We start from the raw sequence: 20,887 nt of genomic DNA on the forward strand, positions 1-20,887 counted from the left end.
GCACGGGGGGGACAGGGACACTTTAAACTTTCTTTTATATTTAATTTTTTTTTTTTTGGCACTGTCCCTTTAAAAAAAAATTTTAATCACTTTTATTCTTATCACAAGAAATGCATGCATCCCTTGTGATAGAAATAATTAGTGACAGGTCCTCTTTATAGAGATGTGGGGTCAATAAGACCCCACATCTCTCCTCTGCAATGTAAAGCATTGTTAAAAAAAAAAAAAAAAGCATCGATCTAGTGACATTGCTCCGGTCCTCCAAGGGCATAGAGATGAGTGGAGGTCATCTTTCCTTCCCGCATCTCTATGCCCAGTGCCGGGATCTTTCGATGGTTTCTCAGGTAATGCTTTTATTTTTCGTTTTGGCCACCAAAAAATTTCGGTGCATTCCTATTATTAACACTAAACAAACCTTAGCAGCCTTACAGCTTTCTAATATAAAACAACCAGCAGGTTTCTCTAAACTGTAAGAAACCAACTGAAACCCGATTTATAGACTATGTTGTAGATGAATAATTTCACATTAAAAGCAATTAGAAAGTCAGAGATAGTTTGTTTTAAAGCTCTATTACTGCTTGTTAATAATGCAAACAGTTTAATATCCATAGCCTGGGCACTTTACGTTTCTTCTTGTGTGGAGGACTCAGAGAAACATCGAGCCCCAGTACACCAGGCTAAACACAAATCGTGCTTAAATTAGAACTAAAGCTTTTTCCATGTTTGGATAGAGTAAGGGAGGGTCATAACCCTGCTAGGGTTGTGTTTGCCAACTCTGTCCCATTGGGGAAATTTCCTTTCACTTCCTGTCTAAACCAAAACAGTAAGTGGGAGGAAATCCCTTCAAAGTGAGGGAATCCCTGGTTGTCACCAGATCTAGCGTCCCCACTGGAAGATTTTCCGTCCTACTATTCTGGGTTGTCCCTAGAATGTAGGAGGTTTTATTTACTTTCACTTTCAATGTAATAGTAAACATGACAAATAGGGAGGGTGAATCTCTCTAATGGGGGCTCAGACAGTGATAAAAACCTTACAGGTGTTCTAATCCCTCTCCACTATATTCAAATAGAAAAAAAAAAAAAAAGTTCTGCCGTTCATTATACTTTAAGGAACAGTCTGGCTTTTAAAATAATTCAAAGCTTTTAGTAACATGTAGGTAGGTGCAGCCATAAACAGTGCAGTGTACAGGCTGTAAATAACCACCTGATTTAGCTGCAATAACACCGGTGCCATATTTTCGCCGGACACATTATCATTAAATGTCACTGTTAAAATGATTATTCTGATCCCATGGCATAAAGCAACACTAACGCAGGCCATAGACGGTTTGTTTATCGGACGCATTTTTGTCTGAAAGAATAATCGGCCGATATTCGCACTTTTAGTGGGGCAATGTCGTCGGACGATTTTCGCGGTTCCTCCTCGTTTCTTTTATCGGTTATGCTGGAAAATTTACGAAAAACGGCCAATTTTCGTAAGCATTGGTGGCAACAGAATGACCGATTTTTCGTTTTTCGGTCAAACATTGGGCCGATAAATGAACCGTCTATGGCCGGCATAAGATGTTAAGAACGCTCAAAACCTCTCCAGTTCTACTGCTAATGGGTACCAAGTTCTCAGAATTCAACTTTAAGGACTTCCCCCAGGTGCACTGAGATGGGTTGACTCTCAGTCCTCATGCACACTGGACGTTTTTACAGTGGCTGTTTTTGGCTTTAGACATTTTTTTCTACAGCCAATAGACTTGCCAGCATGTTATCCTATGTGTCCATGTACACATAGGCTTTAATCAGCGGTTTTTGGCAGAGGCATTTTTCTTGCTGGAAAAAAAACCCAGAACTAGTGGGTTTCTACAAGAGTTTTTTTTAGCTGTAAAAACGCTATAATGCTGAAAAATGTGGTAAAAAAAAAAAAAAAAACACGGCAAAATGCTAATGCAAAAATGGTAAAAACTGCTGAAAAACTTGCGTTTTTAACATGACTTTACACAACTAATGCCCAGTGTACAAGGAGCCTTATTGCTCAAAGCAGGCTCAACACAAAGAAAACAATTATCACCTGTGTTATCTGTATACAACACATATGTTCAGTAGTGTGTGGTGCGTAAAAATATCTACTTTTGCATTTCTATGCAGTGCAATGCATGCCACCACCATGTTGTCACAACACGTTGCAGTACACAGTGAAGTGAGAAAAGTAAGAAGTGTTTTATATGGAGCATAATGTGCTCCCGCTGGTGTGAGCAGGTCCTACCACCATTTCAAGTCAGCACATCTATTCAGACATCTCCTCATCAAAAAGAATATTGTAAATTATTAAAACCTGTAAACAATCACTAATCTGCCAATAGGCTGATGCACAGCAAGCTTGTCCATTCTGACTGCTTGGTCTGGCTAGTGAGTCTCAGAAAACACTTAATTTCAGATAACTACAATTTAGGGGGTCACCTTGCCCACACAGCTCCTTACAAGTATGTTCATTAAAAGGAAATGGTTTTAGGTCCAACCTTCATAAAATGCTAGCTGCTTGGCTTCCTGTGCCATAAATACTTCCGAGTCACTCATATGACTTGAAAAGACAGTATTATGTTTGTTTGCTTCTGAGTCACTGGCACAGAGCAAGCAAGCACATGCTGTCACCCACTCAAAGTCCTGAAGTCATTGGATTGGCAGCACAGCCAAGTATCTAGCATTTTCAGAAGTCAGGTGTTTCAGTTCATATAATTCTTTTAGCGAAGGTTTTTTACTGCTTAAAAAAGGTAAAGTGATTTTAAATTGATACCATTTCTATATAAAGAGGCACAGCAAATTCATTTGTGAAAAACTATACTGAGGTTGCCAACAATTTAAAATGTAGTTCATGAGGAAGAGACTTGCCTGGCTCAATTATCCAATACTGAGGCAAAAGAACCTGGACATGTGGCTGCTGAATAGTTAAAGTGTTCCTAAACCCACAAGATCAGTCAGTATATGCAGTAAAGCATGCTTCTTTTACTCACTGTAGAAGCTAAGGTGTTAAAGCAGAACTCCAGTCGTTTAAAAATTAAAAGTCAGCAGTTACAAAAACTTTAGCTGCTGACTTAATAAACAGACACTTACCCATCCCCAGATCCACGGGTGCACTGTGTATCGTCTTCAATCCCCGGCACCTTAGCTGTGGGCACCCAGCTGTGACAGCTTGCGGCTTCACAGCCGGGTGCCCACTGTGCATGTGTAGGCCACACTGTGCACTGAGATTGGTCCCTCTGTCTTCTAGGACCTGTGTTGTGTCCCAGAAGACTGCAGGGAGGGAAGGGGGAAGGAGCACTTCTACTCAAAGTGAAAGCGGGTACCTGTCAAAATCAGGTACCCGCTCCCTCCCCTCCCCTCTGAAAATAACTGCCAAATGTGAAAGAGGAGGGGGGGAGGCCTTAATGCGGAACTTCCCCTTTTGGGTGGAGTTCTGCTTTAATCCACCAGATTATGTAAAAAGGCCATTTGAGCCTGTCTTCTCAGATTCTCCCCATGCATGTGATCGGCACAGGCCCAATTAGCACTGTCTAGACCAGCAATGGGCAAACTACGGCCCGGCGGACCTTTTAATCCGGCCCGCGGAGCGTGGCAAACATTGGCTGTCAGGATGTAGGCGGGGCAGCGTGATGAACTCCTCTCCTCTACTCCTCTCCTCTCACAGTCCGCCCTGAAGACCGGAACGGCGCGGGAACACGGCAAGAGGAACGCGCGGAGCAAAGGTAAGTGAATTGACACAATATGGGGAATGAATTACTATAGGGGGGATGAATTACTATATGGGGGATGAATTACTATAGGGGGGATGAATTACTATAGGGGGGATGAATTACTATATGGGGGATGAATTACTATATGGGGGATGAATTACTATATGGGGGAATAATTACTATGCTTACTATGGGGGAATATTACTATACTTACTATGGATGGCATGGTAGTGGCTGGGCCAGCCAGCAGCTAGTCCGGCCCCCGGGTCCAATATATGAACCCATTGCGGCCCTCAAGTCAAAAAGTTTGCCCACCTCTGGTCTAGACAGAGGGTCAAGGGCTCATGCAGCCCCATGGGACAGTTGGAGGAGAATGAAAACTCCTGCAAGCTTTAACCAGTTCTCGGCCAGACACAGATAGAAGTCACAAGACTGCTACATACTGCTGATAAGAAAAGGTATTTAGCATTTTATATTTACTAAAATAATTGCATTTCCATGTTGTGTGTACTGTGGGAGACCAGAGATAGAGTGAATTGGAGGGTCCTGGGATTAGTAACACTATAAAAAGTGTTACTAAACCCACAACAGTAAAATCAGTCTGTATATGCAGACAAGCATGCTTGTTATACTCACTGTGGAACCTAAGGGGTTAATCATCTGCATTGTGTAAAAAGGCTGTTTGATCCTTTCTTCTCTGCCCCTCGTCTTGTTGAAATGTCCACCTGATACAGACTGAATCCGTAGTCACATGCACATGTTCAGTTTGGTGTGTATTGCTAGAAAGGTTTTTTTTTTCTTGGGAGAGTGCATGTGATCAGCACAGGGCCAATCAGCACTGTCCAGACAGAGGTTCAGGGGTTTCACATCCTCCTAGAGCAGAAAGAAAACTCCTCCTACAAGCTTTAACCAGTGCTCTGCTGAAGTCACAAGATTGCTCTAACTGCTGATGAGAAAATGTATTTAACAGTTTCTATTTACTAAAATAATTGGATTTCCACGTTGTGTGTACTGTGGGAGACCAGATATAGTGAATACAGGGTCCTGGGTTTAGTATCACTTTAAGTCACTAATTGCTATGCAGCCTGAATGGTGATAACCTATAAATGCACAATGGTTAACTGCCACTGTTCCTTATGAAGATGTGTATAAGACATCTGCTGCAGCAGGCAAGTGATCTTCCCCTGCTGTTCAAGTCCACAGGGAAAGATCTGTGGAACAAACCTCTATCAATGTGATGGCCTATGTTCTATAGGTCATCTAAGGAACACTGTAGCAGAAGGGGCTGCCCTGCCAATTACAGCATTAGACACACCCCTCCTGCCTATGTATATTGTGTGTATTTGAGGGGGGACTAATTGGGAGGGGGTGCCTCAATCATTCATCCTTGTTAGTTTTGCTTCCCCTGTGACTAGAAAACCTTGGGATGGAAGAGGAGGGGGGGCTCGAGTCACACTGACTGTGTGAGTGCCCACTATTAAGACTCTACAGTCACATGGGCTGATTAGGATGGACAAAAAAAGGAGGAATTGAATGGCTTCCCAGTTCACTGAAAGCAGAGCATGAGCACTAAAGGTGGCATCAGCTGCTCTATACGATCTCACTCTGGTGTCACAGGCAAGGAGGCAGCACCAGCAAACGACAAGATCAACCAGGTATTTACTAAACATAAAACTAATTACATGAGGATTAGTCTGTATGTATACAATGCAATATAGCATATAAAGCCGGTTTTCCCAATTTGGGGTTAACACTTTATGGGCATAAAGATAATTCACATGTAAAACCGTGCAACAAGCATGCTTAGATCCATCTCTACCCCAATATCTGGAATGGCAAGCAGGAACACAAGTGAGAAGCCTGCAAGATCATTGATCATTCTTTCATGTACACTATCCATAAGAACAGATTAAACACTATCCCAACAATGTGAGAACAAGGCTGCTATGCATGGCAAGGCACCCACTGCCTCTTTACAACACTTTCAAAACTAAAAAAACAAAAAACAAAACAAAAATCAGAGCCCTCTATAGGCAATTTGACAGGGAAATGCACACTACTTACTGTTGGCACTGGCTAGGTGTTCCTCAAGTACATGGAAACTGTTTAGCAGAGAAATTAGCCACGGCCACACACTGCAAAAAAAAAGACAAATAGTAAAGTATAACTTAACACTAAAAATGTAACGTTATTCTTTTCCAACCCTCCGCTCTCCGCTGCACAAAAACCGACCCTTTTTAATTTTTTGTTCATCTGTTTTTTTCTATGTCCTGGTCCGCCATCTCTTCATTCTGGCCTAGGCCAAAATGGCGTGCAGCACTTCCGGGGCCTCCTGGGATATGCATATCACAAATCCCAGGAGGCATCTTTTCCCCACATTCATAAAAGTAGAAGAGGGAGGGGCCTGGCAGCACGTAATTGGAAGACAGCTGCCTAAACCTGGAGGATACAGGCACCTCCAGACGATGTCAGGAAAAAAAAATGGTGGTGCGGGACGAGAGCAGTGGAAGTGGAGAAGTGTATCACAGCAGGACAAGTCTGTATCCGCAGGGTAAGTATCTGAATTGAGGACAACCCAGCATCCAGGTAAGTGGGGGTTTAAAAAAAAAAAAAAAAAACAATATCCTCTAAAGGAACAATGAGTTAAAAAAATGAACAAATCACTCCTCATTCAAGTAAATGGGGCCACTCTGCACGACCCCAGCAACTGCATGCTTCTGCAGGGTCCATGGGGTTAAAGCAGGTGGTGAGAAAGCAGCATAACACTGCCTGCTTTAACCCCTTGTTTGCTGTACTGCACAGCACTTGCAGAGCGGCCTTTTTCACTTGTATGAGTCATGCTTGGCAGGTTCTACACCCAATCTTGACAGCGCGTATAACTCCTGCTGCGTTTGCAACATGTGTACACACCTGGCCACTGCAGCTAAATTGGGGTGCAGTTGGGGTAGGGGTGGTAAAAACACATCTTAACTATGGGGATTTCCCACCCCCCCCCTGTACTGCAAATGTGATTGAACCCTTACTGTTCTGAGCCCCCTATAAAGCGGCTTTCACACTGATGTGCTGTGGTTTACCTGCATCGTGGGTGCAGCGCAGTGTATCTGCAACTTTCCTGGCTGTGCTTTGCCATAGACTTCTATTATATCCTGCAGGTGTGGTGCATGTTCTGAAAGAGCACCAAAACTCCTGCATTCAGGAGTTTCCTGTACTGGCTTATGCAGCTCTTGCTCCCTACTACAGCTCCAACTTTACTAGTAGTTCCTCTGCATTGCACTCTGTTTGATGCTCTGGGATGGTGGGTCAGCAAGCCCAGATCACAATCTACCAGTCACCTGGCCACAATCTACTGGTGGATTGCGATCTATGGGTTGCTGACCACGGCTTTATATCATACTTCCATTTTCAATAGAGTGCAGATGCAGATGAAAAAGCACAAACTTTTGCTACATCTAGAATTCTGACATGACTCCTATGCAGCAAAACATGACATCATCATATGCAAAAAGTGACCCATCTGTTTATACGCATCCCTGGGGTTATTGTGGATGTCTGTTTTTGATCCAGCCAATATGGTTTTAACATTTTCTGTTTGGCTGATAAACATTATTTGAAATTCACTCTAACTTACCTCTGTGTAGGGCAGCACTTTAAAATGAATGGGCTGCCCCAAATATAACGCACCTAAACAAGAAAATATGTGACTGCACATTTGTACCTGCATCGGGGTAAATGGTGTCTAAGGCAAAGAACAATGTAAAACATTTAACAACCTACAGCAGAACTCTTTAACCTTAGATGGACTGTTACAGGTCATTAGATTTTGTGCAGTTTAATAAAATGCTGTCTGGAAAAAAGAAGTAACTGCTGAGCGGTATCAGAGAGGAATGCCCACATCAATATTATCACTCACTACTGTCTTTCTTCCACAGCAGCCTCTTGGAATACACTGGGACGCAGTTTCATCCAGTCAAGTGACACCTTGATAGCGGGAAGTGGATCGGCACAGGATGTATCATCACAGTGGTGGGTCTTTAACGGGCTTCTGCAAAGGATACCCAGGAACGACACTGTGGACAGAGAATGTGAAGCTTAAACCAGAGAACACACAACTCACAAAAGTAGAAATAAAAAAATACTAAAAATACTAGAAAATGAATTTCATTAGTTTTAGCATATCTACTTCCTACCACCATAAACTAAAATTGATTTACCAAAGTATCTGAAATGGGAAACACAGGGGATGGGGAGAAGAAACTTTTTTTCTTGTGTCCAGCTATACACTAGACTAATACCTTAAGGGCTTGTTCACACGTGTTCATTATGAAGCCCTGAGCAATGCTCACCAACGCCCCTATAGCATTTATGATGGTGTTTATGACGTGTTTGTTGTGTTTATGAAGCGTTAAAAACTCTTCAAGAATGTTTGATAAATGCTCACAAAAGTGTTGCTTTTCTAGTGGGAAGTGATGAAGAAAACCTGATCTACTCTGAAATATGGTTCGGTTGTGTGATAGCAGACATTTTTGTGACTTCTCTGCAAGATGTATTTGTATACCTTGATCTCTGACACTTGGCTTTGTCCTGTTCAACTATGTTGACACAAAGTTTTGCAACTGGCAATAATGCTCATTACCTCTTCTCTTACCTGGCACTGAAGTATTGCGGTTTAGCTTGATGCATTTGGCTACACACAGAAGCAAATGGAGGTAGCACATGGCTGCTCTGTACATATTAGAAGTGGCTGGAGCTGCTCTGTCCTAGTTCTCCATTTTGTTCAGTGCATTCTGGGATACTGGATCCTCCACTGTCTCCCCAACCCGTGCCCAGTTAAAGCTTTATAATTGCTTCACTAGCACACCAAAAATGCTCCAGGTGCTGTTGAGGTGTGGTTACAGAGCATCACCATTGAAATCAATGGAGGCAGCTAACAAGTGACACGCTGCTTAACCGCTTCCCTCCATGCAGGCTTTCATATGTTTTGCACTGAGAAGAGGCTTCTGTCTAGCTACTCTGCCATAAAACTGAGATCGTTGGGAGGGCTGCAGTGGTGGTTGACCTTCGGGAACTTTGTCTCATCTCCACACTGGATCTCTGGAGCTCAGTCAGAGTGACCAACAGATTCTTGGTCACCTCTCTTACCAAGACCCTTCCTCCTCAGATTGCTCAGTTTGGCCAGGCGACCAGCTCTTAGAAGAGTCCCGATTGTGCCAAACTTTTTCCATTTAAAAATTATGGAGGCCACTGTGCTCTTGGGAACCTTCAGGGCAGCAGATTTTTTTTGGTAGCCTTCCCCAGATCTGTGCTTTTTAGTAATCCTGTCTCTGAGCTCTTCAGGCAGGGCATTTGACTTCATGGCTTTTACTCTGATACAGTATGCATTGTCAGCCGAGAGTCGTTTTATAGAGATGAGTGTGCCTTTCCAAATCACATCCAATCAATTTAATTTACCACAAGTGAACTCAAATCATCTCAGCAACGATCAAGAGAAATGGGAGGCAAATTAACTAAATTTCAAGTGTTGCTGCAAAGGGTCACACTACTTATGCCAATGTGATATTTCAGTTTTTCCTTTTTCATAAATTTGGAAACATTTATAAAATTCTGTTTTCACTTTGTCATTTTGGGGTGCTGAGTGTAGATTGAGAAAAAAAAATAATTTAAACAATTGTAGTATAAGGCTACAACAATAAAACAAAAAAGTGAAGGGTGTCTGAATACTTTATGAATGCACTGTACACTGATTTGGGATATATTTACCAAAGAAATGTAGCAAAATACCTATTGGCCTAAATTGAAGAAAGAGTATTTAGTTGCAAAACGAAGAAAACATGTTTTCTTTCAAATGTTGTGGTCTTTGTTTATTTTACAAAAAATAAACCCAGTGGTGATTAAATACAACTAAAATAAAGCTGTGTCTTAAGAAAAAAAAAAAAAAAAAAAGATACAAATTTCATTTGAGTACAGTGTTGGATGACTAATTGTTCAAAATATGACAGCACTGAAAGCTGAAAATTGGCCTGGGCAGGAAGGGGGTGAAAGTGTCTATTGCTGAAGTGGTTAATTTAACACGACACAACACAATGCTCCTGTGTGAACTGCACTGTGCAGTGCCATTGTAATATTCATGGCAGGCATTGACAGGCGGTTATAAGGTTTTCAAAATGCTGACTGCTGCATAAACATAGGGTATTGATGCATGTGTGAATGAGCCCTAACTATGCAGTCTCATACAGTACCAGAAATTACATTTCTTGTCGGGAAAACACTATAAATTTGATTCAAGAAAAAAACAAAAAGCAAAAAAAAAACAAAAACAAAACACATTTGAAAGTCAAAGAACTGCAGTTTAAAAAAACAAAAACAGATTTATCTCTGTAAGAAGCAAACTGAGCTGCTAAACTGTAAAATAGCAAAGCTTTGCACTGCAGATGTAGGTCACATCATCCAAGAGGTGATGTCTACATCAGTTTGGTTTGTAGCAAATGACAGTCCACCTGACACAAAATGCTTCTCATTATTTGTTAGCGTGAGCCGATAAAAAGTTTGAAGTTCAGCTAGAGATGAGTTTTTAGGACACCCAAGCTTGTCTGTACTGAGGAAACACCTGCCTATAGAGAGCAGCAATACGTAACACACACACTTTTTTTTCTTGTTGCTAGGCAGATTTAAAACACAATGCCAAAAAAAAGCAATACATGCTTTTTTGAAGTGTTTCCATTGAAGTCTATAGAACAAAAATGCAACTTTTTGCTTTCAAAAAATTCCCTGCCCCTTTCTAAAAAACGCACTGGGTGAAAACACACAGATGTAAACATGTCCCATAGGAAATCATGTTAACTGGACTGTACTGCGTTTCTACAAAACGCTGAAGAAAACGCTTAGGTGTGAACCTAGGGTAAGGATGTTTTTCTTCATGTCCATGGCTGGGAATGAAGATGACAGATGGTCGAAACCTCTGCTCAACTTTATCTTTGGGAAAGGCAGCAAAGAGAATTTCACTAAGGGCATAGAGAAAGCAAAAAGAGGGCCTAAAATAAGAAATCGCATTGCCCAGTAATATTTGCATTCATAGGAAATATATGTACTTAATATCTTTTTAAGGGATTAACAAGATATTTGTAATACATAGTAAGAGGACACACCACAGGACAAGATTGCCTGCTGTTTCTCAACAGAACTAGTCTTCGCTGCCATCATTAGTATGTCAAATCATATGAAAAATACCGCTTTCAAAGCAATTGTACGAGAATCTGATTGTTAGCAGCTTTCGTCCAAAATTATTCGAAAGGACAAGCACAAACATTTTTCTGGTATTATACTAGATCATATGATTTTTGTTTAACCAGTACAGTTTATGTTCAAATATACAATACATTACATCACTTTCGAATTTTCGTAAATCTTTCGATATGAGACTAGCATTGCCTTAAAGCCTAGTACACACGAACAGAAAATCGTACAAAAAATACCACTTTCAAAGCAATCGTACGTCGTACAAGAATCAAAACTTTTCGGAAGTTTAGCAAAAGGAAAAAAAAAAGAAGAAGAAGGACGATCATTCGTCTGATATACTCATCAAGTGTATGGGGCCCTAGAGGGCTGGTGACAAAAAGGTAAAAAAGGGGTGGCCAGTTACCAGACACTGCATCTTCATTTGATTATATGGCTTTAGTATGCTAATATGGAGGCTGTTTATTCAAAAATCTAGGCTGATTGGAGACTTAAACCTATACATGCTGTAGGCATTGGATCACCAAATAGTAAGGAGAGATTGTAATTATTATGGAAAAGCATCATAGCAGAGAGGACTTCTATCCAAATGCTTTCATGAGAAAGGAATGACTGTGCAGTTTGGACCAGAGATTCCTCAAAGTTAGCGAAAGAAATAACTAGTATAATAATTCCACCCAGACAGAGGACACTCAGTGGGGGGGGGTATGGGTTCTTGACTGAAGTCTAGATGGAGAGAACTTGACTGGAGAATGGTAACTTCGGATGCCTTTGCTGGCTAGATATCTTTCCAGTTTATAATTGCTTGAATATTTGTCTTCTTTGGTACAGAGGTTCTATTATTTGCTAACACCTGTGTTGCTGGTAAAGTACATATATAATTTTATGCCTTAGACTTGGTCATTGTTTCTATGTAATTAAAGTAATATTTCCTTATCTCTAACAAAGATATTCATATTAATTCTTTGTGCAATATAATCCTTTTCACCTACAATGTGTGTTTTGTGTTTCATTGCTGAACTACCTCTAACAAACAGTGAGAAATGGGAGTGGATTAATATTACTGATATTTATTTTTGTCTGTATTATTAGTTTAACCACTTCCCATTTCCTTATAGAATTGGCGAGCCAGGCAGGAGGGGCTTGGTGTGCTTGGAATAAATATTCCTAACTGTGGTGTATTGTATTTTAGAATTCTCTAACCAGTTTTGTTTGCTGATAAAGGTTTGTTGAGTGCCGCTAGTAATTTTTGCTCAATTATTGTGAACCTTAGTGGCTAGCGTGGTTATTAATTGTGCAAGATGCATATCTGTGGCTCCCATATTTGGTTTTTGAAAGGTTTTGTGGGCTGTTGTTGCTTTTGCTGCAGTGTATGAGTATTGTTCTCTGTAACTTGGTGTTCTATTGCACTGTGTAATAAGCAACAGCATTTGGTGGCATTAATCTTGCATTGGTGACTGTGTTATAGATTGAATATACTTTAATTATCTAAATAGAGAGATTATTTAAAAATGGCGGCAGAAGTAAAGAACACTGAGGTTATTATTCAGGCCATGCAAGGATCTACTGACCCATTTCTGCAAGCCCAGAAATGGGAAGATTAAATGATTTGTGGCAAAAGGTTAAATAAGCATAAGGTGAAGAGCATATACTTATTTCTGCTGCTGGCTGGATAGCAGAGCAATACAAATAGGTGTCTCAGCACAAGCAAAAACTGGGAAAAGAGGTGGTGTAGTTTTTTTTTTTTTTTTAATGCTGAAGTTAAACACTTGAATATCATTTCCCAGCAGGTTGCTGCATTTAATGTTCAAAATAAACATAATGCTAATGATAATACGGAATTACACGAGGTTACATTTCTTATGGAATGTTTGAAGTATGCCCAGGTGGCCATATGGGAGACATGCTCCAAATGTGCATGATCATTCTCAATGTTTCTCAGAGATAGCATCTCTGAAAGCACAGTACTGTTGTCGCTGCAAATCCCAGCCGGGAGAACACAGAGATTATTGCTATAGCTGCTGGCAACAATTGCACAAAAAATGTGACAGGATGGCTGTACCCAAGTCGTACAACAAACTAGTTGGGTACAAACAGTCTGTCCACAGAGGATTCTAATCTCGGCCAGTCCCTGCTGAACCGGCCGAGATTCTAAACATTTATGACCAGCTTTAGGCATGAAAGTAGAGAATGTTTCCGACCATGGATAAGGGCACATTCAATGAGTCTGTTGTTGGCAAATGTTCCTCTGACAAGAAGGGTGTGAAGATTTGAGATTTCAGCCATTGTAATATGTCTCAGTCGTCATGTGCTCAGAGAAAGGCTTATTGCAGAGAAGCCAGCTCTGAAGTGTTTTGCTTGCATAAGGCTGGAGCACATTGAAAGATATTGTTTTGTAGTTAACATGTGAAATAGCTGTTAATAGATGTGTTCATTTTCTTTTTTTTAGGCTTTGTTCCTTTATTTTCACCTGGTGATCCAGCCAGTAAGTCTGTTCTTTTTCAACTTACTGGACAGACCAAGCTGTCCAGACAAATATAGCTGTTAAGCGGGTTGAGACAAACCATTTAACTCTGACAAGGATGCTTACAATGGTCAACTTTTATGTAAAACCTTTAAAGGAAAAAAAAAAAAAAGGTTTTTGCTGTAACTGCTTATAAAGTGTTAATTGGTATTTCACTTTAGTTTGTTAGTCAAATCAATCTAAATCAGCTAGCACATCTAACACCACCCTCACCCCAGACTGACAATGCTGCTGGGATCTGCTTTACTAATACATCCTGGATGCAGATACCTTATGAAAGGAAGTGTGTTACTGTCTAGATCACCAGATGAAGTAATGGGAAAAGTAAAACCAATGCAGCCACCACATCCAAGAATTGGTAAGCTGCAGTATATATTTTCATTTTTGGGTTTAATATCACTTTAAGGTAGAAGATCCATTTTAAAACTGAACTGATCCTTTAAATGCCACACAAACTGCATATTTTTGCCTTTTAGATTATAGTAAAATAAATCTCACAAACACATTTAAGATTTTTAATATCCAACACTGTTGTGATATTCAACAATGCTGTGATATCTTGATACCCTACTATGCCCTGACAACCCATTAAAGATGCAGACCTCTCCGTGCAAAATGGTAGAGTAGCACATTGTCAACATCAACACTTACTGAAGAGAGTCAGAAGCTGAGACCAGCAAAGTTCCTCTTCTGCGCTAAAGCTCGGTTGCTCAGCCTCTGTGCCGAAACTCCGCAAGTGGTGCAGCTGAAACAGGTTTATCACTGTGATGTGAACCAGCTGCTGCGCATTAAAGGCCTTTTGAAAGAGCATATTCTGAAAGGAAAAGCAGAAGCTGTTTAATCATTTTGATAAGGAGATGGTTATGGCGGCAATTTTGTAATCAAGGACATAATTTAGGGGAGCATTCACAATTGCAAATGCACTCCACTTGGTGATAAGATGCAAGAACCCTAGGGTTCCGGCAATTATCTGCAAGAAGCAGCTCCACTAAAACCAATGGGAGGCTGCTGGCTCCTGCAGCTAATCATACTCTCTTGTATGTAAACTCGCATGCAGAGATCACATGCTCTCTATCAGCCCTCGATGTAGACAATCTGCATTCTGCATGAGAGATTACATGTGATTGGCTGCAATTAGCTGCAGGAGCTGGCAGCCTTCCATTGTTTTCAATGGGTGTGCCTTTTGCAACCAATTGCAGGGATCCCCTCTGGGGTTCTGGCATCTAAATAGCTGACTGGGTGAATTTGCAAGTGTGTATAGACCCTAGGGCATACAAAACAACCATTGCGCATCTTTGTAATAACTATTCAGTTTTATTCCCTGGTGACAGCAGGGGATATTAGAGCATGTCTCAGACGTGCGCCATAAGCTCCATTTTTAAGAATCCAATATGCTTACATTGCATCTTTGTAATAATTCAGTTTTAAGCTTTGTGCACAATGGTATCAGTAGGGAAGCGAAGGACATGGACCTGATATCGAAATACCACCCAAAACGCACTCTCCGCTCCTCACAAGACCTCCTCTCTAGTTCCCTGGTCTCCTCCTCCCATGCCCGCCTCCAGGACTTCTCTAGAGCATCACCCATCCTCTGGAACTCCTTACCCCAATCCAACAGACTATCACCTACTCTCCTCTTTTTTAGGAAAACCCACCTCTTCAGGGAAGCCTACTCCGCCCCCTGCTAATTGCCGATCTCCTCCACTCTTCCTACCACTCCATCCCCCACAGCCATTTCCTCCTGTACCACTATCCCCTCCCTCCTAGATTGTAAGCTCCAAGGAACAGGGCCCCCGAACCCCTCGTGTATTGCATTGTATTGTTATTGTACGGTCTCATGTATTGTCTCCCATTATAATGTACAGCGCTGAGCGAACTATTGGCGCTATATAAATACTGTATAATAATAATAATGTCTCTGATGTGCACCAAGCATTCACAAATGCTTGTATTAGAAGAGGGGGGATACACCAAATAAACACAGAGCAAAGTATCTGTATTGCGACACAGCATGGTAAAAATGAAAATGGACCACAACTTCACTTGATACATTATTACATTACTACAGACCCTGATTATTTGTATTTCAGGCTGACCAGGTTTTTCAAGTACATCTACATCCAGCAGAGTAAGCAAAGGTAACAATGTTGCCAGCTGTACAGAATTGAAAATCCTTTAGCAGTTACAATAAGCAGCAAATGCATTTCAACTGTATATTTAAACATTTGCCTTATGTTTTACTTTAAAGGATAAGTTCACCGTTAGGAACATGTTACATGTTCCACCCGTTTTTTTGGGTGGAACAGGTAACAGGTTCCCACTGCCCGCTCCACTGCATCTAGTGGCAGCTAATGGGGGAATCTTTTACCCCTGCTTGCTGTCTCCATTTAAAAAACAAAACAAAACAACGCGGCCATGTCATTCATTCACAGGATTTATAGCTGTCGGCTTGCAGTTCGTCTCTTCTTTTCAATGTGTATCTGTCCGTTTCCCCATATGAAGTATGAGCACTGTTGTGCTAATATGAAGGCCACACGAAGTTTGGAGGTCTTTAGCTATTGACTCTGCAGAAAATTGGCGACTTCTGCACACTGTGCACTTCAGCATGCGCTGACCCCACTCTGCCATTTTACGTGGCCTAACACTTCGTGGTTGAGTTGTTGTTGTTCCCAGTTGCTTCCACTTTGTTATAATACCACTAGCAGTTGATTGTGGAATATTTAGCAGCAAGGAAATTTCACGGATGGACTTATTGCACAGGTGGCAACCTATCACGGTACCACGCTTGAATTCACTGAGCTCGAGAGCGACCCATTCTTTCACAAATATTTGTAGAAGCAGTCTGCATGCCTAGGTGCTTTATTTTATACACCTGTTGCCATGGAGGTGATTGAAACACCTGAATACAATGACTTGGAGGAGTGTCCGAACACTTTTGGCAATATATTGTACCAGTTTTCAACAGGCATGCTTTCATCAATTGTCAAAGCCATGCGTTGGTCTGGAAAACTGGCTGAATAATTGTTTCTGATGACCACCCACAGTTTTACTTGCTACTCACCTTGAACTGCTCCTCCAGCTGCTCTCGCAAAGGACTCACTTTATCCAGATTCTTTGTTAAATACACATGTCCGTGGAATTTGATGAAGGCTTTGATAAAATCAGAGACACCCCAGCGTTTCTTCACCTCTTCACGACTAGAAAATACCAAGAAATGAAAATCAGCACAGTGAAAGCAAACAGAACAACAGAAAATTGTGGCCAATTTAAAAATATACCTCTCCAGAGCTTTAGAAAGTGCCTTCTGCAGGTTGGTGGAAGCCGCTGGGAAAGGAAATTTAACAGCGATGCTGCGGCAGTAGTAAAAAATAGTGGTCAGGTGATCCCCCTTTGAGGAGGCCAAAATAGCCAACTGATTATACGGCTGACCTATAGATTAAAAAAAAAAAAAATCCTGTTACAGCAAGAGAAAGGTTTGTCCGGAAATAAAGGTGACGACCATAACATGTAGACATTTCCACTTGTATACTGAAAATGGAAAACCAAGAGGATACAGCGAATGAAAACATTTTTCAGCCTGAGCATCAGGTAGTGTAAATCAGCCATAAAAATACTACAGAAAACATCAGTTGCTACTAATATCCACAGAGGAATCTGTTAAATGCAACCTTATCTCTGTCTGCTGCATTATCAGTTTTAAAATCTGACTGCACTGAATAACCGTGATGTGTCAGAGTCTGTAATTTCAGTGGAGTTCACTGAAATTACAGACTCTGACACATCATGGTTATCCTGGTGAGGAAAAAAATGGGATTTTCCACATCAGTAACAAAGCTGTCTGTCAGTATTTTCTGATAACATGCTGCATTCATCTTACCATCAATTTTCTCAAGATTCACAAGACACCCCCAAAAACCATCAATGAGCCACCACCATGCTTCAAAGTGGAGATGGTATTCTTGTCACTTTTGACCCCCCTACAAACACAGCATTTGTGGCTGTGACCATAAAGCTCCATTTTGGTCTCATCATTCCAGATTACAGTGTGCCAGAAGCTGTAACAGGGCTTTTTTTGTGGCACAGGCACAGTAAAGGCTTCTCTCTGGCAACCTGACTATGTGGCTCATTTTTGTTTAAGTATCATCATATTGTGCTCCTTAAAACCACCACATCGTCTTTTTCCAGTGCAGCCTGTATTTCTCCTGACGTTCCCTGGGTTTTTCTTTGAATCCTGAACAATCCTTCTAGCAGTTGTGGCTACAATCTTTTTCGGTCTACCTGACCTTGGCATCAAGAGATCCCCACATTTTCCATTTCTTATTAAGTAATTGAACACTAGTGACTGACATATTCAAGGTTTTGGATAACTTTTTAAATCCTTTTCCATCTTTATAAAAGTTCCATTATCTTGTTACACAAGTCTTTTGACAGTTGTTTTCTGCTCCCCATGGCTCAGTGCATCCATGTGAGAGCTGACAAACTCATTGACTATTTATACACAGACATGAAGTGCAATTTAAAAATCCACAGATGTGGGAAATTAACTTTTAATTGCCTTGTATGTCTATATGAAGGACAAACATTTCAGGGTATGTAAACTTTTGATCAGGGCCATTTGGGTAATTTCTGTTATTATGATTTAAAAAGGAGCGAAACAAATGGATTCATATGATTACTATCCTTAAAAAAAAAAAAAAAGACCGTTTTTTGGCATGATCAGTCATATTTTCAATATCAATGCCAAAATTACATGATTTCTGCCATGGTATGCAAACTTTTGAGCATAATTGTGTGTGTGTGTGTGTATATAAATATATATTAAAATAAATAAATATATATACACACACAGTTGTGCTCAAAAGTTTGATTACCATGGCAGAAATCGTGTAATTTTGACATTGATAATGAAAAGAAAAAAAACACACATATATACATACATATACACATACATATACATACACATACGTACATAAACACACACACACACATACATGTACAGAAACACACATGTACATACACACACACAGACACATGTACATGCATACAGACACCCCCCCAGAAAAAGTTGCAGTACTTCGTTGTTCACTCACAGAGCCGGGTACTGCACTCTAGGAGGAGGCAGAGAGCACAGCACACACTCCTTCCTTTGCTTTCACTGCGCTCAGCTATTGAGCAGTCTGACGGCTCCCAGTGCCAATGACAGATCTGGCCTGAGCTCCGAGCCTGCTCAGCAAGATGGCCCTGGGGGACACATTCGCTCCCACCATAATTTCAACTCGCCATGGGCGAGCGGAAATTTCAAGATAGATATATATATATACACACACACACACACACACGAGCCAAAATCAAATTATGGTTCTCCACTTACCATTGGAAGGGACGAGTTGAGCAGCATGTCTATAATATGATTCAGCCTGGCTTGTCTGGTTCCTATAGCGAGCTGGAAAGAAACCCTTATATTAAATTTGACTTCAGACAAGATTTGACACAAATCTAAAACTGGCATGTCAAACTGGAGTTTTCACAGCTGGTTTTTACGGGATTAGACAACATGTACTTACCTGCTCAGTGCAGTGGTTTTACACAGAGCAGCCCTGATCCTCTTCTTCTCTGGTCCCCTGCCGGTGCTCCTCCCCCTTGACCAATGCCCCCAATAGCAAGCCACTTACTATGGGGGCACTGGTGCTTGTTTGCTCCCGAGCCCTGCTCTATGCGTCCATAAGACACAAAGCCGAGTTCTCAGTCCTGCACCCCACTTTCTCCTCACTGGCTTACTGGCTGTGATTGACAGCAGTGGGAGACAATGGACACTGCCCTTCAGCCTTTACAATCACTTTAAACTGAATGAAGCCCTAGCTGTTCACTAGTTGACAGAGGTTTTGCTTCCTTGCATAATGTTTAAGCCGAATACTAGGAGAAATGTCCTATGGTCCCTTTCTCTCGGAAATATGGAGAGTTGCAAATATTACTACATTGTTGTTTAGAAAAGCGCTAATATCTTTCGGAATGAAGTATGTGTTTTTAGTAAATATTATTTGGCCCTAAGAAAATGTACGCTACCTAATTCAGCCCAGAAGTGTCCTTAGAGTTTGATATGCCTACACTAGATAGTGAGGGCTAGCTCAGGGTAACAATCCTGAAACCAGTATCTTTAAAGCCCAACTCCGGACTGCAGGCTAGCACCTCTTCCCCAAAAGTATTTCGTTTTTTTCTGGCTATTCACGTGACATGCTGGGCTCTTGTCTGTCTTCTCCTGGTGGTGTGCCATCCTGGCTGATGCAGAGCACAGCGCAGATTTGACAAAAGTGCCACTTTCTACATTAACACACTTAGCAAAGGGTGCCATGCTCATGAGGCAGAGCCATGATTTCTTGCACTTTCCTTAGTCCTCTGGATTGAGCAACACTGGGTGTCATTCAACCCAGGAGAGTAAGGACATTCTGTGGTGAAGAAAAGGTACCACGGGGAATTGCTATGGTTTAAAAAAAAAGAGTATTGCAGCCAAAGCCTGACTTCAATAGATTGGGTCACTAAACTGGAATAAGGATGCAGAAAGAGTACTGAAAACAGAATGGCACATCTGCAAAACGCAATGCAGAAATGGCAACCTGCATAGGCGTGAACCTAGCCTTAACCACTTCTTATGTTTATAAACAGCATGGTAGACAAGTAGTTACATCAAGCTGCTACATCTGTGATTTTGATACCAGCTTTAAAAGCTAGATAAGGGCTGTTCGAATAAAGTCATCTGCGCGGTTCTAGAGCCACCCAATCACTTTTATGGAGCCAACAATCTCAAGGGCCTCTAATTTCAGAAAACATACTACTTTTTGTGCAAAAAAAAGTTAAAAAAAATTGCCCCAGAAGACAAGGGGTTAAAGATGAGTCAGAAATAGCAGAAAAAATGCAAACTGTCCTGAATGCAATTCGAGTTGATGATGCCGTGAGCTGCAATATGCACTGCTGGCAAATTTCAAGTAGACACAGAGAGACTCTGGTGCCATGGATGATCTGTACAGTATATTTGCAAAACATGGACTTGCCAATAGGCAAGAACATGAAATACCACAAAGTGGGAGGAAAAGAAGGTAACTGAAAATAAACAAAGAATATACATATTACTTAGGGAAAATCTGAAAGATGAACTTGGATGGTACGGTAATTAGGAATTTCTAAAAAATACCAACTTATGACAAATTTCCTGAGAGTCTCACCAATGTCTCCAAGGTGTACCAGGCAGTGCTGGCATATATAAGCGCAGGAACTAGACTGAGGCTTCACCACCGTCCCACAGTGCATCTGCTTATTGCTGATGATCCCCAGCTGGGAGGACTTGACACGGCATGGCAAATCCACGTTAAACACAGTGCATAACTCCTGCAAAAGCTTTACAAGAAGAGGATATGTAAAGT

The 20,887-nt window shown here is 41.2% G+C and overlaps 1 protein-coding gene across 5 annotated transcripts in view; it reads right to left on the reverse strand.

Annotated features, from left to right (window-relative positions):
* SMG7 (SMG7 nonsense mediated mRNA decay factor) overlaps nucleotides 1-20,887 on the reverse strand; it is a 121,827-nt gene that overhangs the window by 44,568 nt on the left and 56,372 nt on the right. For all 5 annotated transcript variants that reach the window (XM_089683979.1, XM_089683978.1, XM_089683977.1 and 2 more), the window contains exons 5-11: nucleotides 20,690-20,861; nucleotides 18,844-18,915; nucleotides 16,751-16,901; nucleotides 16,534-16,669; nucleotides 14,124-14,286; nucleotides 7,629-7,785; nucleotides 5,783-5,853 (exon numbers count right to left, since the gene is read on the reverse strand). In XM_089683979.1, coding sequence (XP_089540105.1) covers nucleotides 5,783-5,853; nucleotides 7,629-7,785; nucleotides 14,124-14,286; nucleotides 16,534-16,669; nucleotides 16,751-16,901; nucleotides 18,844-18,915; nucleotides 20,690-20,861 — 922 coding nt within the window. The remainder of the gene's footprint in view (nucleotides 1-5,782; nucleotides 5,854-7,628; nucleotides 7,786-14,123; nucleotides 14,287-16,533; nucleotides 16,670-16,750; nucleotides 16,902-18,843; nucleotides 18,916-20,689; nucleotides 20,862-20,887) is intronic.

This window comes from Staurois parvus, unplaced genomic scaffold (assembly GCF_062004578.1).
Source record: "Staurois parvus isolate SC_StPar_1 unplaced genomic scaffold, SC_StPar_1.0 ptg000332l, whole genome shotgun sequence".
NCBI lineage: Eukaryota > Metazoa > Chordata > Amphibia > Anura > Ranidae > Staurois > Staurois parvus.